Genomic DNA, 23010 nt, shown 5'->3' with positions numbered 1-23010 from the left:
ATTGTGCTCTGCTGCATTACGATGCCCTTGATTAAAGGTATCTAACCGCTCCTATCTGCTGCTGACCGCCAGATGAGACTGTACCGGCTGGTTCCCAGGTGTGATTCTGTGTAGCTGTGAACACTCAGCTTAATAAACCAAGCGTGGATAAATGAAGGTTAAAGAAAGTAATAGCTCGGAGCGGCGGGATCCCAGCGGAGGCTGTCCAGAGGTGGAACTGTGTTCCCAGGTAGAGCAGGAATGAGAAGTGCTCTGGATTATGAATGAGAGTATAGGGGGGGAAGGTATTCCCTCGAGGGGGGCTCGGTGTGGGAAGAGGTGCTTCATGAATACTAACTGTGACTGTGGGAAGCCTTTCACTTGTACTTTCGCCTTTGCAACACGATGCTTAGGATGAGGGAAGCATGTAATGGGAGACACGCGAGGGGATGTATGATGTGTCTGCGTGTGTCATCATGTGTGTGTGTGTGTGGGGGGGGGAGCAGGATGAAGCCTGACAAACGAGCAGATTATTGTTCAGACCAATTAGCTCGCACCCCTGCAGCTGAATGAGAACAGAATACAACTGAATCTCAACTTTACTTGACTTCAAAGGTCACGGCTCGCTCTCATCTCTGCTATCTGAAGGGGCGACAGTTAATTGCGTTGGCCTTATTTTTTTTACAGAGCCTCGGCACTGTTTAAAAGGAAGTGAGGATAAACTGCACCGGACAGCAAATTTGAGTCCAGTTTTTACTGTCAGGAGGCAGAATACATTATCAAAACAAAAGCTGATTATTTCCCTACAGTAGAGTAGAAAGATTTATGATCATCATAAACTCAAAGAGGGACTTTATAAGTCTGCTATATGCATTAACAAAGGACAGCACCCTAAACAAAGAGCTTTTAAAAGAATTACTGCTAATAAGCTCATTTAGACAAGCTCACTATAATAGACAAAACATGTTGGACTCATCACAACTAAATTAATAATTATACCACAACATGAACACAGGACAGACAGAAACAATGAAATCAATTCAACTGCTATAATTAGATGTTTTTTTTTGTTTTTTGGACAATCTGGTTCATGCAACATATCCAGAAACACATGTGAAGTAAGTGAAGCGAGGGCAGCTACAGCGGGGTGACGGGTCTGATGCAATTCAATATAAAAATCGTATTTTAAAATCACTTTGCTGTTACAACAACCAGTTAAAAAGCTTGCAGCATGGCTATAAAAGACCTGCCGACCTTGAAGAAAGTCTTGGACTATCGTTTTATGCCAAAAAAATAAATAAAAACTCAGCTCATGTACGTTTGAGACCAAAAACCAGACATAACACGGTATATTTTTGATAGCCGACTCATTTATTAATGTCAGAAATCTAAATTCAAACCGAGTACGTACCTGAAAACAAAAACTGAATCATTCACAGTAGATCAATATAACCTCTAGCGAGAAAAAGTTCAATGAATTAAAGTCTGACTGTAAGCATGACCTTGAGAGGAAAAAAATAAAAAAAAGTTCTGACTGAGCATGCAGCTGAAAATAAAGTGACCCATTTCTAGTAGCTTAATATAAAGTCTGGTAGTAAAAGGTCACCTGTGTCTGTGCTACCATCAGTTGTAATACTGTTTGGGGAACGGCTCATGAGATCACAGCTGCTCTGTTCACCGTTCAGGGAAAGTCTTCTTACTGTTGGCTATTAGGGGACTTTTTTGAAATAATGGTCCAACATGGTCGGCTACAGATAACGATGAAGTTTGTGAACAGTGTCTCTGTTTTCTTATGTTTAGTCCCTTCAACCGAAGGAGGTGGTGGGGGTATTTATTATATTTTTACTTCTTACTATCCATTACTATCATATTCCTATTGTCAAATAACATGAATTAACACATCCCTCCCTCATAACATCTTATGCCAACATGAGCACTTATCACTCTGGGGATTTACCTGAATATATAGCTGGTGCTGCCATTCTTTGTTGTAATTTTATCCCTTTTAATTCACAACACTTCTTGCCATAAACATAAACATTGCTCTGAAAATGCATATCATTCGATGTTCAATTACCACCTGCTGATCCTTGATGACTGATTTCAGTATCAGTATTACAGACTGTGCAGAATGCATGATGGGAAGTCCGGAGATGCGGAGGCATGGCCATCTCTCCTGGTAACTTTCTAGGAATTTCTGCGGCATGTGCACAGTTCGTCATGATCTGCTCCTCTCATTACGATTACAGGTTTGGCTGCAACAATTATTATGATCAATATTATGAAAAGTCACATTTAACCATCTGTGACACACAGACAATATAACTTACTTTACCAACTTAAATGGCTGGAGAACAAGAAAGCTAGCTTGCAAATACATATGTAACATTGGGCTAATGTCGATTCACTGGGCAGACCAGACACCTGTTGGTGTATTTCTGCTGCTGCCCCTTGATGTTAGACTTCAGTACAGCACAACTGGTCAAACTTACAAAGCGTCACCAGCTCTTTGCATACTTTTATGTCAAATTGCGTATCTGCTATGCAAAATGCGTACAGGTTGGCGGGTCTGCTAGAATGTCACTCTATACTACTTTGGACAGTTAAGTCAGGTCTAGTCAGCGTCAATTAAAGAGCTTTTTAAACACAAAACAGATCTGTTAGTATGTGTTAAAACATACAAAAGTACATTAAAAACTACACGTTTAGACAGACATGAAAGAAACGTTTAAACTAAGAATAGACAGTGTTATTGCCAAACCTCTCCCTGTCATTAAACTAAGTAAATTTAATTTGAAAATGGCCTTAAACTGCCACTGATGTTTTCTATCCATTTTGAACTTGTTTCCCTTTTAATTCCTTGTCATGTCAGGCGTGCCGTTGGCTTGCATTACAATCAAGTAATCCCCCAAAACCTTTCATACCTCTTAAAAGAGAAAACGGCAGGTTCTGAACCCTCTGGTTCTGGTATAACTATTAAGACTGAACCAAGACAAAGTTGGGAGAGGTGCAGCCCATAAAATTATATGATCAAATTCTGGTGAAGATGGTTCCTCACGGGCAGGAAGAGAAAGGGCTGAATCTAGTTTTAATGACATGTTTTGACTACTGCTGCGAGTGATACTTCTGCTATTATTACTTGGATCGTACCTTTATCTGATGCAATGAATTACGAACACAGATACAGGCGAGTTTGTCACTATGACAACCATAGCTCACAATGTATCCAGGTGTATCTTCCCATACTATTAATACCGTGTCCGCTAAATGACCGCAATAAGGTTGACGTGCCCACCGTTCCAGTCAATTATTCCACTTATCGAGTGACATATTTACAGACAAAGGTGTACAAAAACAAGTCATGAAGTTCTCTCAGGTGTTCACAGTCCAAACTGCTCAGTGGCAAACTCACAATGTCTCCCCAACAACGAAGGCACCCAGACACAGTCACTGACAAAAGCCAATAAATCATAAACATATATTTGATTGCACTCAAGGGACCCTGAAGTTCTTAAAATAATAAATGCTTTAAAAAGTTTATTTGGCTTTTGGCGAGAGGGATCATGATATTTTGTTTTGACTTTTATATTTTAAATATATAGTATGAATATCAGGTTGTTTGTTCAGCCTGTTCCCTTGATGTATAAGTTGGTGCGGCGCCGGCAGGATGCTGATTATTAGCTTTCATTTGAAATATTTAGGTATGTCTGGGGCCTATAAACTAATTAAATACAAATATTTTCCTTTGAATCGTTATTTAATTCTGCATGTTTCCTTTCAGTTGGGAATACAGGACACGTGTATTCCCGTTGCCGCCTTTATATAATGTCATAATTTGTTAGACCTTTAGGGAATTGCAGATGATGTGTATGTGAAAGGAGATATCATGTGCCAAGTGTTCCTCTTAAATGAATTACTGCTGTATAACCAGCCTGGTGGCCGGTACTCTTGGCTCATTTGCATTAAAAAAAAAAATCCATTAATGAGGAGCAAATGAGACGGGCTTTGCTATTAGGAAGCTTCTCTCCAGACACACATCAAAGCTCAGTGCAGGAAAATATTGGTAAAAAACGGTGACTCGGATAGAAATAAAGAAAGAGAAAGCTGGTGTAACTAGAAAACAGTGATAATTACTGATATATATGACAATAACTACAAACATATAAAGCACATACTGCTGTATCCTACCTTGACCTCAATGAAGTCCGGTTGGCCCATAGCTATGAGCTCCGAGTACGCCTGCATCTCCTCCACGTTCCAGGCCTTCACCAGCGTCAGTCTGTACACCGTCCTCTGCCTCTGGATGGACAGACAGAGGTCGAGTAATGATGCACAGTGTCAAGTAATGATGCACAGATGCACAAACAACAGAGCTGAATGTGCTATTAATTCAAATCAGGGTAGACAAGCATAAGTTCTGGCATTATATATGTATAAAACGTTGCCTCAAAGAATGTTATTGTGCTATTCTGATCGTTTATATAAAGTTCAAACTCAAATTTCTGCATTAGTTTTTTATTCAAGAGCCATGGCACGTTGTCGTCGCCGACATCTGTCCTCTAGAGGCAACACAGTGGCTCCCAGATGTCCTGTCAACCGGCTACCTTTTGTCTGAACCGTAACAGAGCTGTTAAGAGAAGGCTCGCATGTTGCCAGATGCTCTAACAACTGCTGCGTTGCGACACATGTGCATACTTAAAGGATTTCCCAAGCTGATCTGAAGGATCGAGATCAGGGCTCATCCAGGTATTTTTCAGAAATGGTATCTGCTTTACAACAACCTTTCTAAATTTATTGTCAATATTTTGTTTACTCCAGATACATAGCTGTCAAAAATGTCCCTTTGTGCATCAGTAAAACACTGAAACTCCACAGCATTATAAGCCAGTGAGCAGAGAGGGAACAATGGAGTAAATACTGAATAAGTAGAGAGCGGCCAGCGTATTTAAGTTACACCAAAGGATTTAAATCGAGGACCAAAAGCATCTCTCTCATACTTAAATACAAGTACTGAAAACAGCACTGATCAATAGTGTAGGCTATTGTTGTAGCTGTATATCAGGAGAGAGGATTATCTAGAATTTAATGGAGGAAGACAGGACAGGAAAGGAAAGACAAGCAGGGAGAGGGTGACGCCAGAGGACATGAGGAACTGATAATAAAAAATAAAAAAAAGCAAGATGACAATGGGAGAGGAGAGTGCGCTCTTTCCCTCATTTACTCACTCTCTCCCTCTCTCTCACTGGAAGGTTATCTATAATACTAGGTCCTTTCTGTTCAGTGGGGAAGGGGATAATTGGCCAGTAGAAGCAGGGAGGTATTTTCGAGCTGCGTCTTTTCCAAATCCCCGACACTGAGGCACAACTCTATCAGTCCCCAAGCGCACCGGCAGGGAGGCCAGGTGGAGGAGAGGAGGAGGAGAAGCTGTCAAACGGATAACAGAGAGGGATAAGCGCTCAGGAAGGATGGAGATAGAGCCCACCGTGAAACAGAGACTTAGGGATCGGGAGTTGAGACACAGAGAGGAGGAGGAGGGGTGGTGGTGGTGGTGGTGATGATGGGAAGCAGAGAAAGAAAGAGTTTATTTTAGGAAACTGGGAAGTCGCACAAAGAAAAGCCATATTGTCACAGCGAGGTGTATGCACAGACACACACGAGTACATGTGCAACCCTCTGGGGTAATCATGCTAATCTATAACGCTAAATCACCATGTATGTGAGTTTACATAATGTCTCTGGTGTTGTGTGGATCATAAAACGTAATTGATTAAAGGGTTTACTATGCATTCAGTTGATCAATAGCTAAATATGACAAGGGCCAAACCCGACTGCATGACTGCTTTTGATTTATCTCAATCATATCACACAAATCATCACCGCTGTGAATTTAAGTGTGATATTAGAAAGTAAAAATACAGAAAAGTAAAAACGCACATTTTGTTGACTTCTGCACTAAGCTACTGCCCCACTGAAGGATTGTAACTGATTTTCAAGTTCATTTTCTTTCACTTTTACAAAAAACAAATTTTTCATGCTAGTAATTTGGAAGAAAAGAAGCCACATAAATACATCCATATAGTATCTGACTGTCCTGTTATCACATCACTTTGCAAAGAATTGTGCATATTATTGTTGTTGCTAAAATTTGCACAACACTCAGTGTGAACCTGCATAGAATAGATTTGGTGTGTCTGATGCTGTTTTTCCATTACATGGTACCTGCTCGACTCGACTCTACTCGCTTTCGTTTTCCATTACAGATAATACTCCCTCAGAGGAGGGTTCGCATGGATGACCGTCACCGATTGGTCAAACACACACAGCACGGATACTTTGTGTGTCTGTGCTGCTTCATTTATAAAACAAGGAAGTACTCTTGTATCGATTTAGGGACCAGTTAAGGACAGAGGGAGGACATTTCTCTTTGTTTGTTAATGTTAAAAGTTAGGCTTGATTGTTTTAAAGAAGATGAGAGAGAAAAAGAGAGACAGTGAGTCAGCTAAGAGAGAAAGAGACAGCCTGGTGGTGATCCAGCAAGGAGAAGCAGCGACGTTAAAGAGAATAAAACCCATGAATGAGAGGAATAAAACATTATTTTCTGACTGTTTCATGGCAGTTACGTTCTAAAGCAGAAATAAATAACCATCAAACATTCAACAGATGATTTACTGTGGAAACAGACCTCTTAGTTTCAGTTTAATTTTCCTCCTCTGCATTTCTGCTTTTCATTCATTCATTACATCCAACTAACGCTGTGATAAATACAAAGAACAAGACAAATCAGTACTGTTTTTTCCTCGTGTGAATAATACATTTCATACATTTCTGTCATTTTTTAGTTGAGCAAGAGAGAGAGAGAGAAGGACTGACCAATCAGTGGTCTGCAGTGTTTTCACGTCATCTTCTAGTATCAGCTCAGCCCGCTTGGATACCAAAAAGAAGTAGGTACCGGATACCAGATACTATACGCAACTTTTGCCAGATGGAAAACCAAAAAGGGCGAGAAGAGTAGAGTAGAGTAGAGTAGAGTAGAGTTGAGCCGGTACTGTGTAGTGGAAAAGTGGCTTAACATGTGGTATGCTGGGCCAGAAAAAACCCTGATATCATTAGACATTTGTTGGACACTGAGTTTAAAAGGTAATTCTTTAGATTGATGGCTCCACTGACTGTCAAACTACAGAGCAGTATTCAAAATAATGAGATTCCAGCGAGTGTGCCAGCAGGCAAAAGTGTCAGTCTCTCTGGTCCAGCAGCACTCTGCCCTGAACTGAACCCTGGATAAAACTTTACTCACTTAAAGGGTAGAAAACCAGTGACGCTAACATCCCCATAAAGTCAATATTCTGCATATATGTAATATGTTTGATGTCTAAAGCTTGTTTGAATGTAGATTTTACAAAAAAATGGTCATTTAGAGAACTTCTCCAAGTTAAAAGAACGCTTAGCACTACAAGATGTTTGCTTTGCATTAATTTAAATGTTAAAAAATGTCACTGCGTATCACATACAGTAATCATAGTCCAGATTGAAGACACACAATGCTGTCATCTTAACTTCACATAAGTAGTATTTATTGCGAGGCTGTGTGATGCACTTAATTTTGATGATGTTGTTAATGATGATGTTCCTCTTTTATATGGCTCAAACCCCTGCAGTTACTGATATTTGCTTGTTGGTGTGTGTGTGGTGAAAATGGTGAGATGCAATTAGAGTGCAATGATCCATCACTGGTGATTTGCTTCGAGCTGCGCAGTTACCAACACCTCAAGCTGAGCGGTAATGAATTTGTCCAGTGTTTGCTAAAGCATTAAGCGAGAGGAAGCCGGGTTATCACGGGGAGAGAGAGGTGTAAAGACTTCACGGCCCACATCTTTTTCAAGGTCGTTTTGCCGGCTCACCTTAGCGACTCTTTTTTTTTTTTTTCTCTCTGACTTTGGCTTTTTTGGAAAAGCACTAAAAGAATCGATTTACACAAGCGTCTAAGCGGCTAGATGCAGGTTGTGATAATGGACTTTCCTTATGCTCAGGAATGATGAAAAGGCCTGCAAGGTTATTGGATGCAGGGGTAGTTGTGGACACAGATCACATACATGGTTTCATTCTTGCGGTGGCGGCGATGACATTATCAACTGATGGAGCCAAAATGTGAAAAGGTTTGTTTCGAAGGAATCGATAAAAAGCCGCTCTTACTCACTTGATTGAAGTGTTAAAGGCTTAAAGTGCTTTCTATCAATTGTTGTTATCTTGCTGTCATCGCATAGGAATTTGGTAAATACAGAGGACATTGCAATCTGCGGTTGCCAAGAGGACTCGATCAGGGCTGCAGCAGCTTTCCTCGGCTGCTCTGATTCACTCGAAACATTAAAAAAAAACGGTTGTTGTGGAGATTCAGTGCATTTTCAGGGCAAGGGAGAGACAGAACAATTCAAAAGTTTAACCACATCAAGAACATTACTTGTAACAAATCCCTCAAATCTAAGGATGCAGAGAAAAATGAAACAATGAAATTTGAATGTCTCACCTTAGTCTGAATATTTCATTTTTATCAGAGCTAAAAGATATTTCCTCACAAATAAGATACTCTGGCGGTGAGCAGCATCCCTCATCTGTTTGTCAACAACCGTATCAGATGCGATCTCTCAAACAAATCCAGTGCCTAGAATAAGCTCGATCGTTTCTGTGTGGAGCGAGAGAGCGAGGAAACCCTGACGAATACAGAACATCAGTGAGAAGAAAAGATACAAAAAGATCAAGATGATGCTTTCCTGTTACGGCTGATAAGAGGAACTTATTGCCTTATAAAAAGGAGTGTACCAGAAACTGTCTTGTTTTCTCACTCTGTGCCACTGAGAGGTCACCACCATTACAACCCAAACCCTCCATCACATCATATCATTTGGGTGTCAAGATAATAATCATGACAAAAATTGCAGGCTTTTGCTCTCTACTCATGATATGGCTAGATAAATGCAGTGCAGGTGAATATGAATTAGGGTTGCAGCGTTTGCATTCCTCTCAGTTAGAAGTAAAGCAAACGACACATGAAAGAAAATGGTTTGGATTAAGAACTGGCAGTCCAGCGCCACTTTTGATTGGCTGGGAAACTTCCAGGATGCCATATGGCTAACAATTTCCAAGGGAGAATTAGTTCTACACTTAATCACCGACTCAAAAAAAATCATTGCAAGTAGGGCTCTGTGATATGACGATATATCATCTATCATTTATTTCATTGTGACACAAATCACACTCTTTACGGCAATGTTTTTTCGTCTCTCCTCCGCTGCGTTGCGCACACACACACACACACGGAGGGCTCAGCCTCGTCCCTGCTGAGAGAGACAAGAGAAGCAGCGAGACGGCGACTATAAATGACAACGAAACGCAGCGGAGACCGTCTTTATTTATGTTATTTACCAAATTTATGTGCTCTCGTTTAATTTCAGCTCAGTGTGTGAGAGAGTCTCTGCTGCGTTTTGCTGTCATTTATGGTCGCGCTACTCTCCTCTGCTGGTTCACCGCGGCGCGGCTGAGCCCTCCGTGTGCGTGCTGCACACACACAGGAGAGACAGTGAAGCAGGTGTGGTACTCGAGCTGATGACAGTTGTTACATTACTACAAGTGCAATCAAAGCTTTGGGGGTCATATATTTATCCATTGAATCAAAATGTGCTATATCAGGTTAGGTATTGTTATCAGGATATGAGATGTTGGTCATATCTCCCAGCCCTAATTGCAAGTATCATCATCTACTGTAATTTATGTACTTGTGATAATTAATAATTCAATAGACTTGATCAAGCTTGAGGTAATAACAAGTTATCGTGACCTGTAGGAGTGCTTTACGTGCACAAAAACAGTTCTTGTTTACAGTGACATTGATCCTACTTTGATTGTACCGTCTATAAAAGTGTCATAACTTTTAACATAGTTAGCTGACACAGTGTACTGCCAACTGCCAATTATGATCACAGGTGAGCTTGACATTGAAATACAGCAATTGTTTCACCTCATCTATCTATCTTACCTTACTTCACAGTAGCATACAGGATTTAACCATCACCCTCTCTGATCTCTTGGCTGAAAAACCCGTACTTAGTGGGCAGCTTACCTTCTCTCCCAGGGCTTTAAGGCTGTCTAGGAATCGTGGCCAGAAGTCCTTAAAAAGCGGCCGGTCAATCTTCTTTAGACTATCTTTGGTGCTCGCGTCCACGCTGACGTACAACTGGGTAACTGGCACCAGACTCCTGGAAATGACAGAAAATATGGAGGAGGAGGATAAGAATGATCCAGTTTGAGAGAGAAAGAGTCTGAGAAGAAAAGCGGCACAAAACTTAAGGAACCTTTGAAAAAAACTGAGAACAAAAAGGAAAACAAAAAGAGTAAATCCCTCTTAAATTCTCCTTCAATATCATCATCAATACTTTACACTCTTCTAAGCAAACATCAGTGTATTTCTGTCAGATCTCTGAAGCAGGAAGTCGTGTTTCTTCGATCTAAGACAAAGACAACACAGTGGAAACTGCTTATAGTGATCATGATTATTATAACCAATTTTTTTCTTTTTCTTTATTTCTCATGCAGATCACCATCTAATTGAAATTTGTATATTCATTACATGAAAATAAAGTAATGAAACGGAAAGCTTTGCTATTTACTGAATTTTATCGACTCTTTCAAAATACAGTACAGCTGTTTCAAACGCTCGGCAGTTTGTCATAAGCTTCAGGGAGAAAATTACTTTTTTCCCCATCATGATTTCAATGTGCACGCAGCAGCAGCTTCTGGTAACCAGCTGGAAGCAGACGGGTTACCATGAGGCAGTAATGGCGCCACAGCCGCTAAGTACATGTCAAACGTTTTTCACGGCAGTAAAGTATAAAAAACAGAATAAGTTTTTTTTTTCATATGTTGTCATGTATGAAAAGACCCGAAACGCACACTGTAAGCAGACTACTTGATTACTAGAAGCAAACTGCATTTGTATAGGAACAGCAACAGACTCATTGCAGAGGCAGGTGAAGGAAAAACGAGGGGGCAGTGAAGGAGGAAGCTGTGAAAAACTCGAGAGTGGTTCTCATCAATATTAAATAAGGAAAGACATTAACTTATGTGTGTAGCTGCGCTCTGGGACGATCTGTAAGAGCAGAGAGAGACACACACCGGAGAAGTAAACAGAACCAGAAATGTATAAAAGATTCACACGACTGAAACAAGAGGAGCACTACCCTTTTATGTGCCTGAGATACAAATATTTGCAAGAGAGGCGATTGTGTAAAGATGCAAAAAAATAACCAATTAGCCGAGTTAGGAATGAGACAGAACGTCAGGGAGTTCAGCTCTTTGTACTTCTGGTGAATCATCTTTCAAAAGAAGAAAACGTTCCCCCCCCTTTATCAAAGCAAACTGCGACGGCTCATCTCGAACCAGGTGGCTCTGACAGACAGGAAAATAAGGGCTGATGGCTGCTGTTCTTGCCTTCAACACGCTCGATGAGTATATGATAAGTCAGCCTGTGACGGGCAAGTTAGCCGACATACCGGGTGTGTCAGTGGATGTCTTGATGACGGCTTGAAAGGCATCTGGATGGACAGACATGGCGTGTAGGGTCTGGACATTAAAACTCAGGGTGAGATTCACTGAGGCTTTGGTGCCTGTTTTTCAGACGTAGATGCAGTATTGATCAAACTGAATAATGCACAGGGAGTTTTGGTTCGTGTTCATCAAACTTGACTATCATTGAACTGTAAAATCACTACAAGCTACGACAAAACAATTTCTTTCTTTTTGTCAAGACATTTAAGTGAGCGTTTGGCTGCAATTATCTCAGTATTTTTTTGCCCATTTTTTTTGTTTTTTCTTCTTTTTGTCATTTAATCTCCTTTTCCTTCCCCTTGAACGTGTTTAATGCTTCCTCATGTAATAATAATAAGAAATAGTCATGTGCTAAATATTTTAATATAATCTTATTAGTTATATGGAGTTGGCCAAAGCAAATATTTTGAGGTCAAGATCATACGTTGTCAGTTCTTTTCTGACCTTAGCGATCTCATAGAAATCCCACCTTTGAACTGCACCTGTGAGCTTCCCTTCACTCATAAAATTCACCTGGAAGGCAGAACGAGGCGCAGATCAGGTGCTGAATACGTGATGAGCTGCTGTCATGGTAAAGAAAATCAGATGCTAACGATGTGAGCAGATTGTGGCTCCAAACTGAATAAAAATGAAGCTATCATAGTAGATGTCTGCTTTAACATGCTGTCTGTCTAACTGCTCTTCTTGTACTTCACTATATACTGTATATGTGATGCAAGAAAGACTTTGATTTATTTTTGTACATAAAGGGATGTCAGGAGAGTATATAGCCGCAGTGACTGACTGCTCATCAGAAGCTAATAATGACATTGTGAGGTCACCTCAGTGTTTTTCAGCACCTCATTAAACGTTTTTATAGTGATGCTCACAAACCCTCCTGCATCTAAAGTGTCTTTAATTCATTTTTCAAACAGTTGCTGTAGGTGCATAAAGTACATGCCTCCAGGAACATGTACCTGTGGTGAAAACTACTGTCAAGGAAACATGGATGCAGAAAGAGGAGACCTGAACTCTTGTAGCGTTCCAGAGAAGTCATGTTTAACCCAAAGACTACGGAAAAAAACACTGGTGTTGCATCTGTGGCATGACCTAAAAGTTAACTATCGATGCCCTTTTCATCACTACAGGAAATTAGTTTTCCAAATCACTTCACTACAATGAGTTTTTTTTGAGGAGCCAGCGGCTAGTGGCCTTTTTAGAGATTGCATGTTTAGCACTGTCTGCGAAGATCCTCAGTACTCCAGGTCATGGTTATCCAAGTAGGGTTGAATCAGGGGCAACTGGACTTTCAAGTATCTATAACCAGGTCAAATTGCCCTCGATTCAACCGTCCTTGGACATGATTAGCGCTCAAGCACAGGACTCAGCATATACAGCCGTGGTGGATGCCATTTGTTTTGAAAGGTCAGTTCACCCGAATTACATGAAAACATATTTTCTGACTTGTCCTTATTGGTATCTGGTCAGACAGACGTGCTGAGGTTATGACATATCCACCTCTGAAAAAACATTTTGAGCACCATTTAACTCCGTTGTATTGGATCCTTCTTGTTAAAGGACACACAGTGCTGGTAATTGTGGAGAATAAACCTTTGATCCTTCCTGCAAGGGAACAATCTAACTGCTAGGGCACACTGATGCTCCCTACTTTCTAATAGACCTGCCCAAGCTTTAAAGGAAAGAGCTGGTGAAAGGAAGGGAATAAAAAAACACTATAGAAATATACTAAGACACAACAGATTGGCTGGAGTGGAGATTTTGAGAGTAAGAGAGAAATATACTGACAGACACATCCACACACACAAAAAAAAACATGTTTGTGTCAGTTTAGCCCCTACCTGATTTCTTTGGGGAACTGTGCATTGGTAACCAGGAAACTGGAGATGTGGTGGGAGTGGAGGAGGCGGACGAAGGCGTTGATTTCAGGATACATGATTGGCTCACCCACAAGAGAGAGGGCGCAGTGCTTGACAGCCAAGCCTTCCTCGTACCGGTCAGGCTTCACTCCGGGAACACCTGGAGGGAGAGAGGTCAGCGGCTGAATAAAGGTAGTTTAGAAGTCAATTCCACCTTTGACTTAGTGTCTCCTAACAGTAAAACGAATGGACTCACATGTGGAAGCATGCTTTAAAAGCACCGCCGATGCAGATTGAAGAAAACGAGGGAGGTCAAGCTTTGAGAGGGTAGGAGAGGAGAAGAGAAGAGAAGAGAAGAGAAGAGAAGAGAAGAGAAGAGAGGAGAGGAGAGGAGAGGAGAGGAGAGGAGAGGAGAGGAGAGGAGATAGGAGAGGAGAAGAGAGGAGAGGAAAGGAGAGGAGAGGAGAGAAGAAGAGAAGAGAAGAGAAGAGAAGAGAAGAGAAGAGAAGAGAAGAGAAGAGAAGAGAAGAGAAGAGAAGAGAAGAGAAGAGAAGAGAAGAGAAGAGAAGAGAAGATAGGAGAGGAGAGGAGAAGAGAGGAGAGGAAAGGAGAGTAGAGGACAAGAGAGGAGAGGAGAGGAGAGGAGAGGAGAGGAGAGGAGAGGAGAGAAGAGAAGAGAGGAGAGGAGAGGAGAGGGGAGGGGAGGGGAGGGGAGGGGAGGGGAGGGGAGAGGAGAGGAGAGGAGAGGAGAGGAGAGGAGAGGAGAGAAGAGAAGAGAAGAGAAGAGAAGAGAAGAGAAGAGAAGAGAAGAGAAGAGAAGAGAAGAGAGGAGAGGAGAGGAGAGGAGAGGAGAGGAGAGAAGAGAAGAGAAGAGAAGAGAAGAGAAGAGAAGAGAAGAGAAGAGAAGAGAAGAGAAGAGAAGAGAAGAGTAGAGTAGAGAAGAGAAGAGAAGAGAAGAGAGGAGAGGAGAGGAGAGGAGACAGATTGGACTTTCTCACTGTTCGGTGGATCCACAAGATTAATTGACTATTAAATTTTTGATCACTGAATAAGAGATACGTTTGATTGATTTTCTGACCCAATAAAAACTCTATTAGACTGAGGAATCGAGTTTGGGTTTTCATTAGTTTATGGCAAACAATATTATGATTGTCTAATCATTGAAAGCCCATATTTGGATCAGGACCACAGGCCACCAAATTCACATAGACTTTTATTGGTTACCAAGGACGAGCAAAAATTACAGTAATGAACGAAACCGGCTGGAACATCAAACAGAAGAAGAGCAGCCAGAGATATCTGTGATTTTATGAAGTCTGCTTTTGGGATTTCGGGAGGGGGGTGGCAAGTAAAGGGACATAAATACAAGCCTTAATGAAGATCGCCAGGCTTTGAAGCCAATTTAACATAGTGGCCAAAAACTTGGAATTACAGCTTTCGGGTCCAACAGCGGCCCAAACACACAATCATAAAAAAAGAAGCTGCTGTAAAACAGTGGATACATATATTTAAGCATCACAGCCCCCATGAAATGACTCGTTTCATTTACAGAATATGATCCATTCGGTCCGATAACATTTGGAAAGTTTAAAAAAGCTGCACAATTAAATTATTCTAACCACCTTCAAGTTAGCCGGAGGGCTAAACCGGAAGTCTCTGGTGTGCAGTATGCAATTATCCAGGTAATTTCTTTACAGCAGCGCTTTGGCTTCATGCACCACTGAGCAACTTTCAAGGGAATGAACGGGACCCCGCCTCCAACGCTGTATCCATTTCTCTTTATACATCCATGCATAAATGCAGCAGCATCATTTAAGCCGGACAGTATTATGTATTAAATGCTGTTTGACGTGGTGGTAAGAATTTAATGGATACAGGTAATAAACAAACTGTGAGAGGTTAAGAAAAAAGTTTCATAGACTGTCATTTAATGTTATATTACTGTAGCTACAGCAGATGCCATGCAGTAATTCTAAACTTTGGACCGTTGCCTTTACAGTATATGCTTCATAAGTTTGTAACATTTTCTATAGTTGAATCACAGAAAGTAACTTACTGTGCTACCTCAAGGACAAATTGCATCTCACAACAGCTGCAGAGACATCAAAACAGCAAAGTGTCCCCCCGCGAGAAAACTCACTTAACTCTGTTCATAACAGCCGGCTGAGGAAGATAGCGCAAGAGTGTGTAAGACAAGTGTGTGAAACCTCATTAAATGTATATATATTCTAGTATTAGCGATGTGAAATTCCATTATATTCTCACATAGTTAGTCCCCTTGAGGTTCTTTAGAAGGACTCTATTTTTTTGAAGTGGATCACTCAGATAAAACTCAAATCTATAAGCGAGAGAGTCCGGCTCTATTATGAGCACAGCGTAACTATGGTGACTGAATTAGAAGCCGCAGAACTGATTGAAGGGAAGAAAACTATTATCAAAAGACCTTTAATGTCCTCTGGACTTAACCTGCGTTATATTTGCTTCAGCACCAAGACTCAAAGATAGTAAAGAAGTAATTATTGTCGAGTTTTATCGTCTCCCTGGTTTCATTGGATGATGTGTGATTAAAGAAACACACTGAGCTCTTCAGGTGGTAGTATTTGGTGTGTACTCGTGCGGTGTGAAAGTACAGTATGCATGACTGGAGTGTTGTTGTTAAGAGAATCACAGAACAAAATATTTAATTCTTGATATGTGAATGTAATGCACAGCAACATAAACCAGGCTCATGTTCATGTGAATTCTCCATAATGTCCAGAGCTCACACTCATGCAGGACAGTTAGAGCTAAGTGCTAACAAAAGAGCACTTACTGTATTTATCCTGTGTACCGATAACTGCAAAATGCATGATCTAACAAACAAAACACTGGCCAAGAACTCAAGAGCTTCTACAAAAGGTGCATCCAAGCACCAAAACCATATTTGGCCTGTTTCACCTGCTCGTCATGACCCAATGAAATAAACAGTTTCACTTCCTGGAAAACAGTCAAACTCTTAACCAGTGTTTATAGTTTAAAATGATCCCTCACTGCGTTATTATGTCCCACCACAAACATCCTGTTTCAACAGTTTTCAATTCACTAGAGTAATATACTATCACAGAATATCATTTCACAGAGTCTTTCACATTAATAATCAACAGACGAGAGTATCACACACTCACACAACACTCCTCTATGCAGCCCAAAACTCACTAGTGGCCTCTGAGCCTCAGGTAGCAGGAAGCAGATGTTTATTCCTATTTTGGTCGTCAATATCACACTATAGTCTTTACGAGGAGAGGAGCGTGGCTTTAAACTGCATTTCCCCCCCTGTTTAATGACAGTCTCATATAATACGCTCTCTACAGTATGGTGAAGTGACTAATAATGTCTCCTTATAAACTGTTGCATGACATTTAAAACTGCTATTTGATGAGTCATTTTAGCGAGAAGATCATCGCACTAGACACTGTAAAATGTGTCACTGTCAACGGTAAATGGAGTTGAAGGCTGTCTGATGTGATTTTACAACTGGGAAGAAAATTACAGATGATAATGACAATAAAGACTTTGGCTAAGACTATGTTCAAGTATATTTCTAATAAGAATATGCTTAGTGAAAGCATCTGAAAATGTGCTTTCTCTTATTTTCTACACAAAACCTCATAACTGTAATCTCATTTTGTAACAAATGTTTTGTTTTTTTATTACTGTAAATGATAGAAGAAGCAGCTTATTGTCAACATAATATTACGTGCGCCGTTATTCCACTACGATCGCATCATAAAATTACATTTTCTTTAATGACATGCGTTGTAATATATCACCAATGACTGCTCTGAGAATGATATTATCCATTAAGTAGCCCTTTGAAGAAGATATGTCTCTGAAGCTTTTAGCATTTGGCATCTATATCATTTCCTGAGTACAATGGCTTCACTGTTTCATAATGGGATCAGCAGCAGGTTTGAGGTTAGAGAGGAAGACTTCTGACTTCAAGGTCACAGGATCGAGCCGGTTCTTCAGATTACTTTGGCCGGAGGAGCAGTCATGCATATCGACTAAGCAAGCTTTGATGTCAACGTACATTTTGTTTGTTAAATTGAACAGTTGGTACCGTGGATGAAACTTTCAAAGTAGGCCAACGGTGCCAGTGGCGATGGATCTCAAAGAAAAGTGTTGGTACTGAACACAAACAGAAAATAAATCAACAATGAGATGAAGAGGAAAGAAGGAAGTTTGGCAAACTGAGTTTGGGCTTGATGGGAATGGGTTTTGGGTGTATGTGTGTGTGTGTGTGTGTGTGTGTGTGTGTGTGTGTGTGTGTGAGTGTGTGTGTGTGTGTGTGTGTGAGTGTGTGTGAGTGTGTGTGAGTGTGTGTGAGTGTATCTGGACTGACAGGAGTCTGCAGGCCAAATTAGTTTTAAGTCTCAATGGCTGCTCAGTCACAGTCTTGTCACAAATCCAAGAGTTATCTTTGCAGCAAACCAGGATGCAGTTTGGACCGGGGGAAATGAAAGAGCTGATTTGCTGCAACATAGAAGACTTTCAAGTGAAAGCAGTTGAAAAATAAAGCATTGTTGAGAAGGAGAGATCTATTTATGCTGTGTGTGTGTGTGTGTTATGTGGTTGTTAATTCTGTCTCTGAAAATATGGTGATAAAACATCAGTGACCATTTGTGCAGGTCAAAACAAAACAACAACATAATGCAACGCTAACGAGAAAAGCAAACCATTCAACACTGAAATAATTAGTAAATTAGTTGATCAGCAAAGTATTTTGATAATCAATCGTTCAATCATTTAAGTTATTCATCAGGGAATAATGAAACCTTTGATGATTCTTTGTTTTCTCTGCTTTATATCATTATCAAGTTCAATATTTTTGTATTTTGGACTTAAAGTCAGACAAAACAAGTGATTTGAAGACATTACCTCAGACTCCAGGAAGTTTTTGAGATTTCATAGAGTAGATTACTTACTGATAGAGTAAACGACTTACTGGTAATTACTGCTTACTGATTTTTCTTTAAGAAGAATGAAAACGATTACCATAACAAGTACTACACTGCACAAGTACTGATTTCAAACCAGTGTTTAAAACCTTTAAAACCAAGTGGAATCAAACCAATTTTCCGTAATCAGCACTTGTTTTGCTTTAATGAAATTCTGATAAAAATGTGTCACCACCGTGTTTTGACAACATTTCTCAAAACCTCTTATAGACAAATCTGCTTTGGGGAATACTCATCTAGTGATCGCTAAAATTTTGTTTTGGCTGAGCTTTGGGCACCCAATCAGCCGTCCTCAGCCAATGATGGTAGCAGCCAGAGAAAATAAGTCCCCAATGCCAGCAGTTTTAGTACAAAGCAGTACAAACGGAGCCCGAAAAAATGTGATTAAAGGGCTAATTCTCCCATTAGAAACCATTACAACACTGTGATTCCGATACAATTAGTATTCTGTGGAACTTTATGTGTAAAAAAAAAAAAAGCTTGAAAATAAAGAGCGTGAAGTTTTGACAAAGAAGACACAGTGGAGGTGCCAGACACTGGAATTAAACGATGTGTGTTTTGAGAAGTGATTGAAGTAGCACAGAAGGGGTGTGATGAAAGCAGACGAAACATCAGCATTTTGATCTTCAGTGTGCGTCATTACACAAAGAGTTACAAGAGGTCACAAGGAGTGAATTGAGGAAAGCAGGGAGAAATATATTGCTGCATTGTGTGTGCTATTGTGTCAGTGATTATTATCTATAAGGACTAAACTTTATGATGTGCAGATAGCCAGACAGACCGCTAGAGAAACAGATATGTAACGAGACATGTTCGCATATGTCACTGACCTCTAAACTGTCGAATCATGTTCTGATGCTTCTCCAGGGCGTCCTGCAGGATTTTCTCAGCGGGGTCCATCTTCCAGCGCCACTCTGTGCCCACGGGGTTGGTGTGATGTCTTGTAGTGGGGGCACACACATACACAGAGAAGGGGAACAGAAGACATACTGTAACCATTCAGTTCATTTCATTCATTCGTTTGTTGTTGAAGCACTAAACCTGAAGTATGAACTTGACACCCAGCATCACATTTAGGCAATTAGACTGAGGTCATTTAACACATATAAAAACATATTTCACTAGATTTAGAGGAGCATCTTTCTAACAAGGTGACAAATACTAAGACTGAAGAAGTTTACCTCACTGTTATAAAAAAAAAAAAGTAAACAATGCATCCTATTTTAAAGGATTTCACCTCCTTCTGGTTGTCTCTGTGTGACGTCTAGGTGCAACAACAAAATCCAGAGGCATCACAGATTTCAGGCTGGTCTTTTCTCATGCATATGCACACGCTCACGCTCCACATACTGTCCTTGCCCATCAAATCTAATTCCACCTGTTGCATATAGAGAGGTGGACGGTGAGGGCAGCTGCAACAATAAATCTGAAGCCCTGAAAATTGCTTACTTCCTGTCATCCCGTATCGCCGCCTTAAGAGAGACTAGCATATCTGCGGTGACAGTGAAGCAGTTCGCCGCAGCGGATTCTGACAGCGACCTTTCAGCGCTCAACACAGTCGCCTTTTCAAATGGAAAATTGAGGGAGAGCGAAAGACCTCGTCTCTCGCCGGTCGTCACGATGAATCAGTGTCCACCTCTGGGCCTCGCCGGCCATTAGTCTTCCACATGAAAATTATTAGTTTGTTTGCCACGGCTGGAGATCATTGCTCAATTACATGGAGTGGTCTTGACTAACGAGGTAAACAATTTGGGTTTAGACAAGCGTGCGGGCAATAATCCCTAAATGCTATGAAAAGAGGTTCCCTGCCTACTTGTGGTAGATTCTACTATGGTTTAATTAGCCATAAGACTGTTGAAATATCATTTTAAACAACTAATTAAAGCTCCAACTAATTAATGTGACAGCTGTACACTTTGCATTATTTAAAAAGTTAATTAAATCAGTACAGGAAAGTAGCAGAAGTAAATAAATACCAAAATATTGGAGGGGGAAGAGCCAGATTTCAGGTTTTGATTTATAGATCAACATCAGATTTCACCTGTTCACCGCAGAGCAAGATGCATGTATATTGTGCATAATCAGGCCTTTTCATGCTTTAATTATATTTCCCCTGCAATAACTGTGTTTACATTCAGGGTGACAGGGGGTCTACCCACAAACTAACAGAGCCGGCGTCACATCCAGGTAATTATAATGTTATTTCCCCTTGTTCCATTACTGAAAATAAGACACGATGCCATGCAATCACCATGTTTAATTTATTTATAGAGAACTGGCAATTTCAGGGGAGAGCGGGTTTGCAGTAAAAGTGGCTTTGCCTCATGTTGTCCTCTCTATCAACTGTCTCTACAAGCGAAGGAATCTTGTAGAACACAAATGCAGCCCGAGCTTGTTTTAAAATGTTTTAACGCAGGGCTGTTTTCTGTCTGAATCCCAGCAGGTGATCATTTGCAGACAATGGACAACTGGCCATTGTTTGCAAAATAGCTCGGTCTCCTGAGGGCCTTGACAGCTAGCCTCTGTGACAGAGCAGGACCAAAAAAACAACAAACAAGTCTTCTAGGAAGTTACTTAAGATGTGGACTTTATTCTACAGTTACATACCTCCAGCAGAAGACACACTTGTTAGCACAGGCGAGGCTGGGGGTTGTCTCCATGCACCGGTGGGACTCAATACCATAGAAGGTGTGCTTGTAACAGCCTCCTCTCCCTCGTAACATAGACTAACCAACACAAACGAACACCTTTAATGTGGTGCATGCATTCAGTTTCTCCAAAAAAAACAAAAAATGCTCTGTTGAGTTCATTTCAGTACCTTGGTCCATCGACAAAGCTTTACTCCTGAGTGACTTCCAATTAGTTTGTAGCCTGCGCAGAAACAGAAAAGAACAAAATGTGAGGGGGGAGAAAAACAAGGCTCTCAATCAGCGAACACAAGGGGCCAAACTCAGCAGATACTTAATACACAGTGGTACATTTTATTTGAGTGGTACGTCAATAAAGTCATGCTCAACATTCATAAAGTCATATTCGTTCACGGTCTTTTGCTAAAGGCTACCGAACAGCCCCGATAAAGAGACGAGTGGCTGCTCAAGGACGGCTGGAACAGTAGAGTGAAGGCGGGGATAGTGAGTCAAATTTACTTTCTGCACAAAAGGAGGATAAAGTGCTCCAAATTCACTTTTCTTCACAAGTCTGCCTCTCTGTCCTCTTATATTACCACTGACCACATCTGGTTGAGTCCCCACAGGCTTCTCTGTTTTTTTTACACATGCTCCTCTGTGATGTCTGCCTATCAAAGAGAATATTTTAATCTTCATCACTTAATCTGCTTAAGAAATACCAGAACATGACATCTGGATTGCTTCTAGGGTAATCAAGAAGACCTCACTTTTAAAGTCCCGACATTTAAAGAGACTTTTTAGTTCAGCCATACACTAGATTACAGTAGATTTTTGATGGTAAAATTGAATTTCGGGACCCTATTTGTGTTTTATCTGCTATTAAACCCTTGTAGCTAACATATCTAATTAAAATACAGCAGGACTGTGTCTGGGTGTGTGTCGGTTCTCATTGCATCCACATCTCAGGTTTGATGCTACATGAGTCAAACACGAATGTTATTCATCAAGGTTGTTTATGAGTATATTTATAGGAAAGGCTGAACGGTGAAACTACTCATTATTGATTTGCCATCTAAATGAAACAGCTCGCCATCGATCAAGGATGTTCTTCTGATGTAGAAAAATCACTCTACCTACAAATGCACAAAAACAAAAGCACACATAGAGAATTCATTCCTTTTTTTTTTTTCTCTTGAGGCCTTTGACCTCGACTGCTCCAGTGAAGCAGTTGCTAAAGGGCACCTCAGTGGTGGTAATAAGGGGAGGGGGTGGGGCGAGTGCTTCTTCTTCTTCACTTTCCCCCACCCAGATTTATCCTGCCGGTCACAAACTCGCTACTCTAACCTTTAGGCCACCACGTTCTCACGGATGCCATTATCTGTGAGAAATGGCACCTGCCAAAAAAGGACAATATGTGCTAAGAATAACGGTACTTTGAAAATGACAACAACAACAATGAAACCTGAACGCCGAGTTTATGAGCGCATGCAGAGGTATTAATCAAAATGCATGTATAGAAACAAGTCCTTACCCATAAGGCTTTTAGTCAGTATAGCACAAAATCTGTGGTGCTCTCTCTAGTGGGCCAATTATGGACTTAAGTTTTTTTTTTTTTTTACTTTGAGTTGTGATACTCTGTCCTACACTCTGAGTAGTCTCAGGGAAATTAAACACGCAGGTAGAGGATGTATTTAAAGAAAGACTTCAGCTTAATCTGTTTGATGAGGTCTGCAGATCCTTCTCTCAGGGTCTCATAGGTACTAGCTTTCCAAGACGGATGTGCTTCATTAAAAGACACTGGACGACACCTTTTTAACTGCACCTCTACCTAAATAACATCTGTCAAATGTTTACTACACTAGTCTCTTGTGACAGCTTGTGACGCCACTGAAAACTCAGCAACTATGCTAAAGATATGAGTTGTCTTGTAGCAGTATTACACAAAGTCTGAGAGCT

The 23010-nt window shown here is 40.7% G+C and overlaps 1 protein-coding gene across 1 annotated transcript in view; it reads right to left on the bottom strand.

The window, feature by feature from the left end:
• The window catches only part of tyw1 (tRNA-yW synthesizing protein 1 homolog (S. cerevisiae)), a 58783-nt gene that overhangs the window by 21256 nt on the left and 14517 nt on the right, over positions 1-23010 (bottom strand). The window contains exons 9-14 of the mRNA XM_042414294.1: positions 21246-21298; positions 21035-21153; positions 19258-19367; positions 13413-13590; positions 10091-10226; positions 4168-4278 (exon numbers count right to left, since the gene is read on the bottom strand). Coding sequence (XP_042270228.1) covers positions 4168-4278; positions 10091-10226; positions 13413-13590; positions 19258-19367; positions 21035-21153; positions 21246-21298 — 707 coding nt within the window. The remainder of the gene's footprint in view (positions 1-4167; positions 4279-10090; positions 10227-13412; positions 13591-19257; positions 19368-21034; positions 21154-21245; positions 21299-23010) is intronic.

This window comes from Thunnus maccoyii, chromosome 6, assembly GCF_910596095.1.
Source record: "Thunnus maccoyii chromosome 6, fThuMac1.1, whole genome shotgun sequence".
Classification (NCBI taxonomy): domain Eukaryota; kingdom Metazoa; phylum Chordata; class Actinopteri; order Scombriformes; family Scombridae; genus Thunnus; species Thunnus maccoyii.
Note: the sequence above shows the minus strand (reverse complement) of the source record. Positions and strands in the feature narration are given on the sequence as shown.